The sequence below is a fragment of the Pristiophorus japonicus genome, chromosome 6 (genome assembly GCF_044704955.1).
Source record: "Pristiophorus japonicus isolate sPriJap1 chromosome 6, sPriJap1.hap1, whole genome shotgun sequence".
NCBI classification, from domain to species: Eukaryota; Metazoa; Chordata; class Chondrichthyes; family Pristiophoridae; genus Pristiophorus; species Pristiophorus japonicus.
Window position 1 is genome coordinate 256,396,936 of NC_091982.1, and position 13,151 is coordinate 256,410,086.

General features: G+C 43.3%; 1 protein-coding gene across 3 annotated transcripts in view; it reads right to left on the minus strand.

The window, feature by feature from the left end:
• Nucleotides 1-13,151, minus strand: part of agfg1a (ArfGAP with FG repeats 1a) — an 85,610-nt gene that overhangs the window by 44,798 nt on the left and 27,661 nt on the right. For all 3 annotated transcript variants that reach the window (XM_070883881.1, XM_070883880.1, XM_070883882.1), the window contains exon 5: nt 9,997-10,144. In XM_070883881.1, the coding sequence (XP_070739982.1) occupies nt 9,997-10,144 (148 nt within the window). The remainder of the gene's footprint in view (nt 1-9,996; nt 10,145-13,151) is intronic.

Here is a 13,151-nt window from a genome sequence, read left to right on the forward strand (position 1 = left end):
AAATATTTTACCTAATATTGACCACATTTCTGTTGAAGATTCTTTCCAACTGATACCTGAAATAATGAATTGGAGATTTGAGTCTTTGGGTCTGTTTATATGCAACTTTGCTGTCACAGTAGCGTAACTGTAGAACAGTGGATTCATATTGGTGATTCTACTCCACAATGCACTGACGACTGCAAAGTGAAACCACCGGTAATTGAGGATTTCACTGTCATTAGTGGAAATCCCTTGGTATAATGTTTCCTGGAGATTAGATGTTGCTGCAATGCTCGGCACTGTGATTTCACAACATCATAATGTGATATGATCAGCAGTGCGAACCAATTTTGGAATCAGGGACACAATGGGACTGCTGGTACGCTTCTGTTCTTCATTAATGATACAAACTGGAGCGTGAATTGCTCTCATTTCCCTTTGTGCCATATAATTGCACTCACTCTCTGAACTCCTACTGTTAACATAAGCTATCGAGTTGCTGATTTAAGCGCAGGATAATAAGATGCTCTACAATCAGCATAGTGTCATCCAAATGTTACCCATGGTTATTTCCTACCATACTCTGGGGTCTAGGAACAATCTTACACCCAGCAGTTTTCTTAATGAGCATTTGTCAATTTAGGTAATTAATTCCACAAAGTAACAAATTCGATGGCTAGCTAATTAAGGGTTAGTTGTGGCATCTCGCTGGTGTTCGCCTCCATGCTGCCCATGGCCACCGCTCCATTTATGGCCCCGACCTGCCGCTGGTGTTCCCTCACAGGTCGGGGCGCGGCGGCCATGAGTAGCGTGCAGGCCCCGACCTGCGAGGGAACATCAGCGGCAGGTCGGGGCCATAAATGGAGCGGCGAGCAGCGGCCATGGGCAAGGTAGGAGGCATGCCACTTCAAGGTACAGCGCGAGCTGGTGCAGGAGGGCGACGGCTGTGAAGAGTGACGTCAGCAAGGTCCAGGTCGGTGATTGGAGCGTGGGCAGATACAGCAGGAGCGGCGAGAGGCTGTAGAGGGTTGTGATTGGGGCCCAGGGGAGGTGCGAGTTCGGGGCCTGGGGCCCAGGGGCAGCACTGCGATGTGTGCGCGCACTAAGTCCGTGCAGCAGAGCTGGTCTCCAGTCGTCTTGGGTAACCCTTGCCACTGGACCAAGACCTAGCTCCGTCGAGCCCGTGTGGTGGCTGGTGTGCAACGGCCACCCCACGTTAAAAAAATCCACGCACAGGCATCTTCCACCCTTCAGGATGTAGTTCGGGTCCTTCATTGAAACACCTGTGAACTCGCCCTTTTTTTGGTGTGGAAGCAAGTCTTCCTCGTTTTGAGGGACTGCCTATGATGATGATGAATTGTGGCAGCAACAGTGATCATTGCAAAATTATTTTTCTGAATCCACTTTAGACTGGACTGCTATTGTAACTGAGAACCAATTTAAATAGCATTGCTGTGTAACAGCAGCCCAATTGGCCTCAATTTTAGTTCTGAAGATTCAGCAGCAAGCTGTTGAAAGATAAGACTCCGGGGGTTAATTTTAACCAAAACACACCCACCAGGAAATTATGGGATTGGCTGCAATGTTGGTTTTTACACCCCACCCAATTTTACTCTCCACGGACTTCAAACCATTGACCCACTGTGTTCCCCGCCCTGGTTAAAATTACCAGCCCCCCCATATCAGTGAAATCTCAGCGCAAGACCACATGACATCAGTCGTTATCTCACTCAGTATTAGAAGCTCCAGCAACCCTTTAAATATAGATTTTTAATATTTTGAAGTGGAGGAGACAGTATGGCTATCTAATTTTAGACCACTAACTGAGCTCTACAATTAAATTTTAATTACTTAAAACCAGCATTATAATTTAAGGAGGAATCCGATAAAGCCTGATATTTAAAAAGCAGTTTGTCGTGGTTCATTTTAATGGAGGTACCACTTCCCTATATACTATAATCCTTTTCAAAAGCCAGATGTTCTTTTTGAACGGAGTTCCACTGAATAATTGCTTTACTTCATCTCTGATCACAAACTCCTGACAGCCTAAAAGTGATGTCATTCCTGATGAGCAATTCAGGGTCTGTGACCTCAATTTGCATCAGGAATGAGCCAGTGCAGTAACGCAGTACAGGTAGAACATCCGAAATCCAGAGTTCTAAAAACCGGAATTGTCCAAAAACCGGACATTGCGCAGATTGCAAGAGTCGTTGTCCGGAATCCGAAAATATTTCCCGAAAACCGGACTATTAAGCTGTACATACCTTTTTCCAAACATGAATCCAAAAAATTACGCAAACCGGCATGGTCCGGCCTCGAGGTTGCTGGATTCGGGCTATCGGATGTAATGCTCCGAAATCCGTAAATACCCGAAAATCGGCCCAGGAGTTTCCAAATTCAGGAAAAGAAATCCGCAAATACCCGAAAACCGGAATGGCATCGGTCCCGAGGTTTCCTGTTTCGAGACATTATACCTGTACAATGAACTGTCAACAGGCTGCACCACAAGAGTTCAAGACGGAGTTGCCACTATAATTCTTCATAGAAATTTAGGCACTGATGCTGTGTAGAGATGCAGAGCACATGGAGTGACACTCAAGTTCAAGGAAATATTTCTAAATTTGCAGGCAACACCAAATTGTGGGGGTGTAGTTAATACAAAGGAAGAATGTGAGAATATACAAAACATTAATAAATTTGCAGAATGGGCATTTAATTGGCAAATGAATTTCAATAGATAAGTGTGAGATAGTGCATTTTGGTAGGAGGAATATGGAGGCCACATACTGCTTGGATAAGAAGAGTCTAAATGGAGTCTAGAGGAGCAAAGCGATTTGGGGGTACAGGTACACATCACTAAAAGTAGCAACGCAGGTTCATAAGGCCATAAAAACAAACAAGCACTGAGGTTTATTTCTAGAGGGATAGAATTGCAAAGCAGGGAAGTCATGTTAAACTTGTATGGAACTTTGGTTAGACCACTCTTGGAATACTGTGCACAGTTCTGGTCTCCATATTATAAAAACAAGGATATAGAGACTTTAGAGAAGGTGCAGAATATGTTCCCAAAGATGATACCAGAACTGAGAAGTTTAAAGAACATAAGAATTTGGAACAGGAGTAGGCCATCTAGCCCCTCGAGCCTGCTCCGCCATTCAACAAGATCATGGCTGATCTGGCCGTGAACTCAGCTCCACTTACCCGCCCGCTCCCCATAACCCTTAATTCCCTTATTGGTTAAAAATCTATCTATCTGTGATTTGAATATATTCAATGAGCTAGCCTCAACTGCTTCCTTGGGTAGAGAATTCCACAGATTCACAACCCTCTGGGAGAAGAAATTCCTTCTCAACTCGGTTTTAAATTGGCTCCCCCGTATTTTGAGGCTGTGCCCCCTAGTTCTAGTCTCCCCGACCAGTGGAAACAACCTCTCTGCCTCTATCTTGTCTATCCCTTTCATTATTTTAAATGTTTTTATAAGATCACCCCTCATCCTTCTGAACTCCAACGAGTAAAGACCCAGTCTACTCAATCTATCGTCATAAGGTAACCCCCTCATCTCCGGAAACTATCAGGAAAGATTGAATAGACTTGGGCTCTTTTCTCTAGAAAAGAGACGGCTGGGAGATGACTAAATAGAGGTCATGACGATAAGGTAATTAATACTTCATTGGCTGTAAAGCGCTTTGAGACGTTCGGTGGTCGTGAAAGGTGCTATATAAAATGCTAGTCTTTCTTTTCTTTATAATGAAAGGGTTTGATAGGGTTTGTGGGGGAGACCAAAACTCAAGTCCATAAGTATAAGACAGTCACTCATAAATCCAATAGGGAATTCAGGAGAAACCTCTTTACCCAGTGGTAAGAATGTGAAACGCACTGCCACAAGGAGTAGATTCATTGCAGGGGAATCTAGATAAGCACATAAGGGAGAAAGGAATAGAAGGGTTTGCTGATAGGATTAGATGAAGAAGGATGGGGGGAGGCCTGTGTGGCCTGTTTTTGTGCTGTAGACTCTATGTAACTCGATGTAAGCTACTCTCGTGTATTCACCAGCAGATGACTTCCAAACAATACTGCAGAGAGCAGGACACCCAGCTGCTCTATGAACAGGGAGAGACCTATACCGTAAAAAAATCTCACCCGAGAAGAAATTCAAATTGAATGCTCCAACTCAAGCACCAACCTAGCTCAAGTTATCTTCAGATATCATTTACAAAATTATATACATCATGCTAACTATAATCATAATGTTGTAACTAAGTATTTCCCTCAATTATATCAATTTCCAATATGGTTAAGATTATGAAACAGGAAGTGTTTATTTTTCTAATTCAAAATCATCGAAAAATTACGAGACAGAAGGAGGCCATTCGGCCCATTGTGCCTGAGCCGGCCGACAAAGCTACCCAGCCTAACCCCACCTTCCAGCACCACGTCCGTAGCCCTGTAGGTCACGACTAAGTGCATATCCAAGTACTTTTTAAATACGGTTTCTGCCTCTACCACTCTTTCAGACAGTGAGTTCCAGACCCCCGCCACCCTCTGGGTGCATTTCTTTTCCTCATCTCCCCTCTAATCCTTCTACCAACTACTTTCAATCTATGCCATCTGGTTATTTACCCCTCTGCTAAGAGTTAAGTCATGGCAGGAGAGCTCGGACACGTGATATGCTCCTCCTGTACCATGTGGGAACTCAGGGACACTTCCGGTGTCCCTGACGACTACGTGTGCGGGAAGTGTATCCGCCTCCAGCTCCTGACGGTCCGCGTTGCGGAATTGGAGCTGAGGGTGGATTCACTCTGGAGCATCCATGATGCTGAGAATAACGCGAGTAGCACGTGTAGCGAGTTGGTCTTACCGCAGGTGAAGGGTCCACAGCCAGATAGGGAATGGAAGACCAGCAGGAAGAGCAGTGCAAGGAAGATAGTGCAGGGGTCCCCTGCTGTCATCCCCCTGCAAAACAGATACACCGCTTTGGGTACTGTTGAGGGGGATGACTCATCAGGGGAGGGCAGCAGCAGCCAAGTTCATGGTACCGTGGCTGGCTCTGCTGCACAGGAGGGCAGGAAAAAGAGTGGGAGAGCAATAGTGATAGGGGATTCGATTGTAAGGGGAATAGATAGGCGTTTCTGTGGCCGCAACCGAGACTCCAGGATGGTATGTTGCCTCCTTGGTGCAAGGGTCAAGGATGTCTCGGAGTGGGTGCAGGACATTCTGAAAAGGGAGGGTGAACAGCCAGTTGTCGTGGTGCACATTGGTACCAACGATATAGGTAAAAAAAGGGATGAGGTCCTACGAGACGAATTTAAGGAGCTCGGAGCTAAATTAAAACGTAGGACCTCAAAAGTAGTAATCTCAGGATTGCTACCAGTGCCATGTGCTAGTCAGAGTAGGAATCGCAGGATAGATCAGATGAATACGTGGCTTGAGCAGTGGTGCAGCAGGGAGGGATTCAAATTCCTGGGGCATTGGAACCGGTTCTGGGGGAGGTGGGACCAGTACAAACCAGACGGTCTGCATCTGGGCAGGACCGGAACCAATGTCCTAGGAGAAGTGTTTGCTAGGGCTGTTGGGGAGGAGTTAAACTAATATGGCAGGGGAATGGGAACCAATGCAGGGAGATAGAGGGAGACAAAATGGAGACAGAAGCAAAAGACAGAAAGGAGATGAGTAAAAGTGGAGGGCAGAGAAACCCAAGGCAAAAAACAAAAAGGGTCATTGTACAGCAAAAGCTCGGTGCCTCAATGCGAGGAGTATTCGGAACCCAGGAGAGGGCTCTGAGCTAGTTAGTTTGAGTGGGTGAGTGCTCAGATGAACAGGACCCCAAGAAAGAATGCAAAAGGCAGGAGGCGACAGAGCAGAATAGCACTGGGGTAAGTATAAACCACAAGGTGATAGGAAGGGACAATATGTATGAATATAAAGGGGCTGCAGGAGGGGTCAAAACTAAAAATTATGGTTTAAAAACTAGTATTAAAACACTCCACCTAAATGCACGCAGCATTCGAAATAAAGTAAATGAGTTGACGGCACAAATCATTACAAATGGGTATGATTTGGTGGCCATTACAGAAGCGTTGTTGGAGGGTGGCCAAGACTAGGAATTAAACATAGAGGTATCGGACAATTCGGAAAGATAGACAAGAAGGGAAAGGAGGTGGGGTAGCTCTGTTAATAAAGGATGATATCAGGGCAGTTGTGAGGGATGATATTGACTCTAATGAACAAAATGTTGAATCATTGTGGATGGAGATTAGAGATAGTAAGGGGAAAAAGTCACTGGTGGGCACAGTTTATAGGCCCCCAAATAATAACTTCACGGTGGGGCGGACAATAATCAAGGGAATAATAGAGGCATGTGAAAAAGGAACGGCAGTAATCATGGGGGATTTTAACCTACATATCCATTGGTCAAATCAAATCACATGGGGTAGCCTTGAGCAGGAATTCATAGAATGCATACGAGATTGTTTCTTAGAACAGTATGTTACAGAACCTGCAAGGGAGCAAGCTATCTTAAATCTGGTCCTGTATAATGAGACAGGAATAATAAACGATCTCCTAGTAAAAGATCCTCTCGGAATGAGTGATCACAGTATGGTTGAATTTGTAATACAGATTGAGGGTGAGGAAGTAGTGTCTTAAACGAGCGTACTATGCTTAAACAAAGGGGACTACAGTGGGATGAGGGCAGAGTTGGCTAAAGTAGACTGGAAACATAGACTAAACGGTGGCACAATTGAGGAACAGTGGAGGACTTTTAAGGAGCTCTTTCATAGTGCTCAACAAAAATATATTCCAGTGAAAAAGAAGGGCGGTAAGAGAACGGATAACCAGCCGTGGATAACCAAGGAAATAAAGGAGAGTACCAAATTAAAAATCAACGCGTATAAGGTGGCCAAGATTAGTGGGAAACTAGCAGATTGGGAAAATTTTAAACGACAGCAAAGAATGACTAAGAAAGCAATAAAGAAAGGAAAGATAGATTATGAAAGTAAACTTGCGCAAAACATAAAAATGGATAGTAAAAGCTTTATATAAAACAGAAAAGAGTGACTAAAGTAAATGTTGGTCCCTTAGAAGATGAGAAGGGGGATTTAATAATGGGAAATGTGGAAATGGCTGAGACCCTAAACAATTATTTTGCTTCGGTCTTCACAGTGAAAGACACAAAAACCATGCCAAAAATTGCTGGTCACGGGAATGTGGGAAGGGAGGACCTTGAGACAATCACTATCACTAGGGAGGTAGTGCTGGACAGGCTAATGGGACTCAAGGTAGACAAGTCCCCTGGTCCTGATGAAATGCATCCCAGGGTATTAAAAGAGAGGGCGTAAGTTAAAGCAGATGCATTCGTTGTAATCTACCAAAATTCTCTGGACTCTGGGGAGGTACCAGCGGATTGGAAAGCAGCAAATGTAACGCCTCTGTTTAAAAAAGGGGGCAGACAAAAGGCAGGTAACTATAATCCGGTTAGTTTAACATCTGTAGTGGGGAAAATGCTTGAAGCTATCATTGAGGAAGAAATAGCGGGACATCTAGATAGGAATAGTGCAATCAAGCAGACGCAACATGGATTCATGAAGGGGAAACCATGTTTAACTAATTTACTGGAATTCCTTGAGGATATAACAAGCATGGTGGATAGAGGTGTACTGATGGATGTGGTGTATTTAGATTTCCAAAAGGCATTCGATAAGGTGCCACACAAAAGGTTACTGCAGAAGATAAAGGTACGTGGAGTCAGAGGAAATGGATTAGCATGGATAGAGAATTGGCTGGCTAACAGAAAGCAGAGTCGGGATAAATGGGTCCTTTTCAGGTTGGAAATCAGTGGTTAGTGGTGTGCCACAGGGATCGGTGCTGGGACCACAACTGTTTACAATATACATAGGTGACCTGGAAGAGGGGACAGAGTGTAGTGTAACAAAATTTGCAGATGACACAAAGATTAGTGGGAAAGAGGGTTGTGTAGAGGACACAGAGAGGCTGCAAAGAGATTTAGATAGGTTAAGCAAATGGGCTAAGGTTTGGCAGATGAAATACAATGTCGGAAAATGTGAAGTCATCCACCGTGGAAAAAAAAAAACAGTAAAAGGGAATATTATTTGAATGGAGAGAAATTACAACATGCTGCGGTGCAGAGGGACCTGGGGGTCCTTGTGCATGAATTCCAAAAAGTTAGTTTGCAGGTGCAGCAGGTAATCAGGAAGGTGAATGGAATGTTGGCCTTCATTGCGAGAGGGATGGAGTACAAAAGCAAGGAGGTCCTGCTGCAACTGTACAGGGTATTGGTGAGGCCGCACCTAGAGTACTGTGTGCAGTTTTGGTCACCTTACTTAAGGAAGGATATACTAGCTTTGGAGGGGGTACAGAGACGATTCACGAGGCTGATTCCGGAGATGAGGGGGTTACCTTATGATGATAAATTGAGTAGACTGGGTCTTTACTCGTTGGCGTTCAGAAGGATGAGGGGTGATCTTATAAAAACATTTAAAATAATGAAAGGGATAGACAAGATAGAGGCAGAGAGGTTGTTTCCACTGGTCAGGGAGACTAGAACTAGAGGGCACAACCTCAAAATACGGGAGAGCCAATTTAAAACTGAGTTGAGAAGGAATTTCTTCTCCCAGAGGGTTGTGAATCTGTGGAATTCTCTGCCCAAGGAAGCAGTTGAGGCTAGCTCATTGAATGTATTCAAATCACAGATAGATAGATTTTTAACCAATAAGGGAATTAAGGGTTATGGGAAGCGGACGGGTAAGTGGAGCTGAGTCCACGGCCAGATCAGCCATGATCTTGTTGAATGGCGGAGCAGGCTCGAGGGGCTAGATGGCCTACTCCTGTTCCTAATTTTTATATTCTTATGTAAAATAGCTCTTTCCTATCAACTCAGTCTAGGCCCCTCATAATTGTATACACCTCATTTAAATCACCCCTCAGCCTCCTCTGTTCCAATGAAAACAAACCCAGCTTCTCATAGTTAAAACTTTCCAGTCCTGGCAACATCCTCTTAAATCTCCTCTGTATCCTCTCTCGTGCAATCACATCTTTCCTGTAATATGGTGACCAGAACTGTACATAGTTCTCAAGCTGTGGCCTAACTAGTGTTGTATACAGTTCTAGCATAACTTCCCTGCTCTTATATATTCTATGCCTCGGGTAGTAAAGGAAAGCATTCCATATGCCTTTTTAACTACCTCATTGACCTGTCCTGCTACCTTTAAAGATCTGTGGGCATACACTCCAAGATCCCTCTGTTCCTCTACACCTTTCAGTATCCTCCTATTTATTGTGGAACCCCACTGGAAACTGCCTTCCAGTCACAAAAACACCCATGAACCATTACTCTTTGCTTCCTGCCACTGAGCCAATTTTGGATCCAACTTGCCACTCTCCCTTGGTTCATCAACCTGCTATGCGGGACCTTGTCAAAAGCCTTGCTAAAATCCATGTGGACCTACATCAAACGCACTACCCTCATCAACCCTCCTCAAAAAATTCAATAAAATTAGTCAGACATGACCTTCCCTTAACAAATCCATGCTGACTGTCCTTGACTAATCTGTGTCTTTCTAAATGAAGGTTTATACTGTCCCTCAGAATTGATTCCAATAATTTGCCCACCACCGAGGTTGAACTAACTGGCCTGTAATTACTCGGTTTATCCCTTCCTCCTTTTTTAAAGCTATCCAAACCTCTGGCACCACTCCTGTAGCCAGGGAGGATTGGAAAATGATGGTCAGAGCCTCCGCAATTTCCCCCCTTGCTTCTTTTAATAGCTTAGGATATATTTCATCCAGTCCTGGTGATTTACCCACTTTCAAAGATGCTAAACTCCTTAATTCTTCCTCTCTTACTATGTTTATCCCATCCAATATTTTACTCTCTTCCTCCTTAACTCATTTAGAAACAACCACGACGCAGTTTTCCCAAAGTTTTCCGTTTGCAATCACTCAATACCAATAAAGTGACAACAGCACAAAGGGATAGAGAGAGAGAACACTGTCTTACCTGTGTGACTGTTAAAATGTGCAAAGTTTGCAAAGTATGGAGGTGCAGACTGAGGAGCAGCGAAAATATCCCCTCCAAGGTCAGTAAGGAGGTCAAACGGAGCCACTTTCTTCTGTTGAGATCCTTGAGAGCGACTCACCGCTGGGGACTTCAAGAACATAAATTTAGCTTTATTTCACTTGTGCACCATCAAGCTCTGCCACTATCCATGTTTCTTATTCCAGTGAGTGATGAGAGAGGGGGCACGGAGGCTGACGATAGGGTGTTCTAGTTGGAGGGACTGAGGGGCGGCATGGTGATGTGTAAGACAGAGGGTGGAGCCAGAGTTTGTCAGTGAGCACTGAGCTGAGGAGAGGTAGTGAGAGTGGGGGGGGGGGGGGGGTTCAAGAGAGGATAGAGAACACAGGATGTGGATCTCATAAGGGAGATGGTGAGGCTAGGGAATTTAAGAGACGACTTAACTAGCACCTTAGAGGGACAATATTGGGAATGTGTGGGTTAGTTAAGTTCACTTAATGATCCATGATCTCCTGGAACTGGGTTGATTACCTCATGGAGAAATTTCCCAAAGTTTTTCCAGAAATTAGCCACAATTTCAGGGAGATGTTTTCTCTCAGTAGTTAACAATAGGGGAAGGTGATGAATGTGGTTGTAGTGTCTAATGGATTGAATGAGCACTTATGAGCTCTTTGGCATCCCTTTTTGTACATGTGTAACTGCTGTTCTAACATTATGAATAATAAATGTGCTTGATATGAGCCAAGGTGGTTCAACTTTTATTTGAAGCATTATTAATTGAATGCTTTTAATAAGGTCCATCTTCAGTGCAGCTTGCCTCAACACATGACATCAGTAGATTGTGCAGTAGATTCTACACCATCTGCACTCAGAGGCAGACAATATTGCTGATTAGTCACACGTAACACAAGGACTCAGTAATGTATAACTAAGCCTAGTATAAAAGATTCTAAATGTCAGTTAATATCAACTGGTCTTAACTTTAGCTGAATTTTTAAAAATCTTGTTGTGTGGTGTGAAACAATTATCTGTTAATATATTGAAAGTATTAATTTATTTTGAGTTTTGTGACACTGTGGTACAGGGTACACTGAAAATCAATGGGCAATGCTACTATGCAACATTCCGCTGAAATTAATGGATAATGTAACAGTAACACCTGCCATTCTTATTTCCTGCAGTGGAACACTTAATTCTGCAGCTGGCACTATCAGTATATTACCACAAACACAGCTTAAAAAAAATACCATTTCTTCTGACTCTGAACAAGGCCACATCAGAATCACTTGCACAATAATTGTTTTGCAATTGAACCTAGTGTAACCTACCATCAGTCTGAAATACTGAAGCAGGTTATACATGACTTGCGTCAAAAGGAGCAACAAAGGAAATTCCGTAACTAACCGCGGGCACAAATTATAATTAGCTTTGACCGGTTTCTGAGTTTCACTGAAACTAATGCTCTCTATTCCCGTATAGTTTTATTTTCTATTCTACAGCTCTTTTTCTGTTCTGTCTTTTCCCTTGCAGCAAGGGAGACCAACTCACTGTTAATTAATAACATTGGTCAGAGGCAATGTGCAAATCACAATTCTGTTTATAAGCCATACCTGCACAAAGCAAGTGCTTTAATTATTCATTTAACAAGACAATGATTTTTTTAACCATTAGATGATGCCAACTTGCTGCATCACAAGAACATAAGTTACTGATGTCATACAGAGGTGAGGCTTTCCATTTGACTGTGTACCTGGAGGCAGAGTTACCTAGAGCCACTTCATGCACCGCCTAACCACCATTAAAGGTGAAGAGATAAAAGCAGAAAATGCTGGAAATACTCAGCTGGTCAGGCAGCATCTGTGGAGAGAGAAACAGAGTTAACGTTTCAGGTCGATGACCTTTCATCAGAATTGAAAGTTGTGGGTTCAAGCTCCACTCGAGGAGTTGACCATGTAATCTAGGCTGACACTCCAGTACAGCACTGAGAGGTACTGCATTGTTGAACGTGCCATCCCTCAGATGCTGATGAATGGCAATCAACCCGAAACATTAAATCTGTTTTTCTCTCCACAGATGCTGCCTGACCTGCTGAGTATTTCCAGCACTATGTGTTTTTATTTCAGATTTCCTGCTTCCGCAGTATTTTGCCTTTGTATTAATGATAAGAGGCTCGAGAACAAGTGCGTGGGTGGGGTGTAAACCATCACCTGCAGAAATTAATTATTCGCTTACAGCAATTGTTAACACAATGCAAGTAATTTCTGATAAAGGAACGATGTATATATATATATATATAATTTGTAACGTTACAAGCTACAGTAATTCAACATATCAGCAGTTTCTGAAATGAAACTGTTATTGAGATATGGTGGATTGTAGTTTTAAGTGGCAGTTTGGCTCAAATTCTCAGTCAGAAAGTTGTGGGTTCAAGCTCCACTCCAGGAGTTGACTCTGTAATCCAGGCTGACACTCCAGTGCAATACTGAGAGGTACTGCATTGCTGGAGGTGCCACCCCTTAGATTAGATGTTAAACTGAGGCCCTGCTTGCCTGTTCAGTAAAGATCCAGGGGGTAGAATTTCCACCAGGCTGAATTCACCTGAAATCGGCCAAACCAACATAAGAGAGAAGTTTGAAGCGCAAGTTAAGTCCAGCATTAATCGAGTTTCTGCGATCTCTTATGCTGGTTTTGAAGCAGGCCCTGCCCACAAAACGGGCACTGCCCTCAGATCGAACTAATGAGCATGGCGAGGCTCCGCCAATTGCGCCCATTTGCAGCCCATCAATCAGGCTGTTCAAATTAAGCTTTTTTTTTTATGCAGAGGTATGAGTAGACACCTTTTCAAAGATTTTAAATATTTAAAAATATTTAATTTACTCAGAAACTGACTAGAGTACACCAAATAAAACCAGCAAATGGTTCTGTATAGTTTTTAAAGCCGTTTTCAGTTATTTAAAATCAGGTTACTTACAGGTGGTGGACTAGACACTCATTAAAAATGCCTATTTTTTGATATAAACCCAATTTCAGCCATCTTAATTAAACTGCACCAGGCTACCACTCAAATACATCAAGGGATTTTTTATTAATGCAAGAGAAAAAATAAACAGCCACATCCTAGAATAATGCCTGATTGC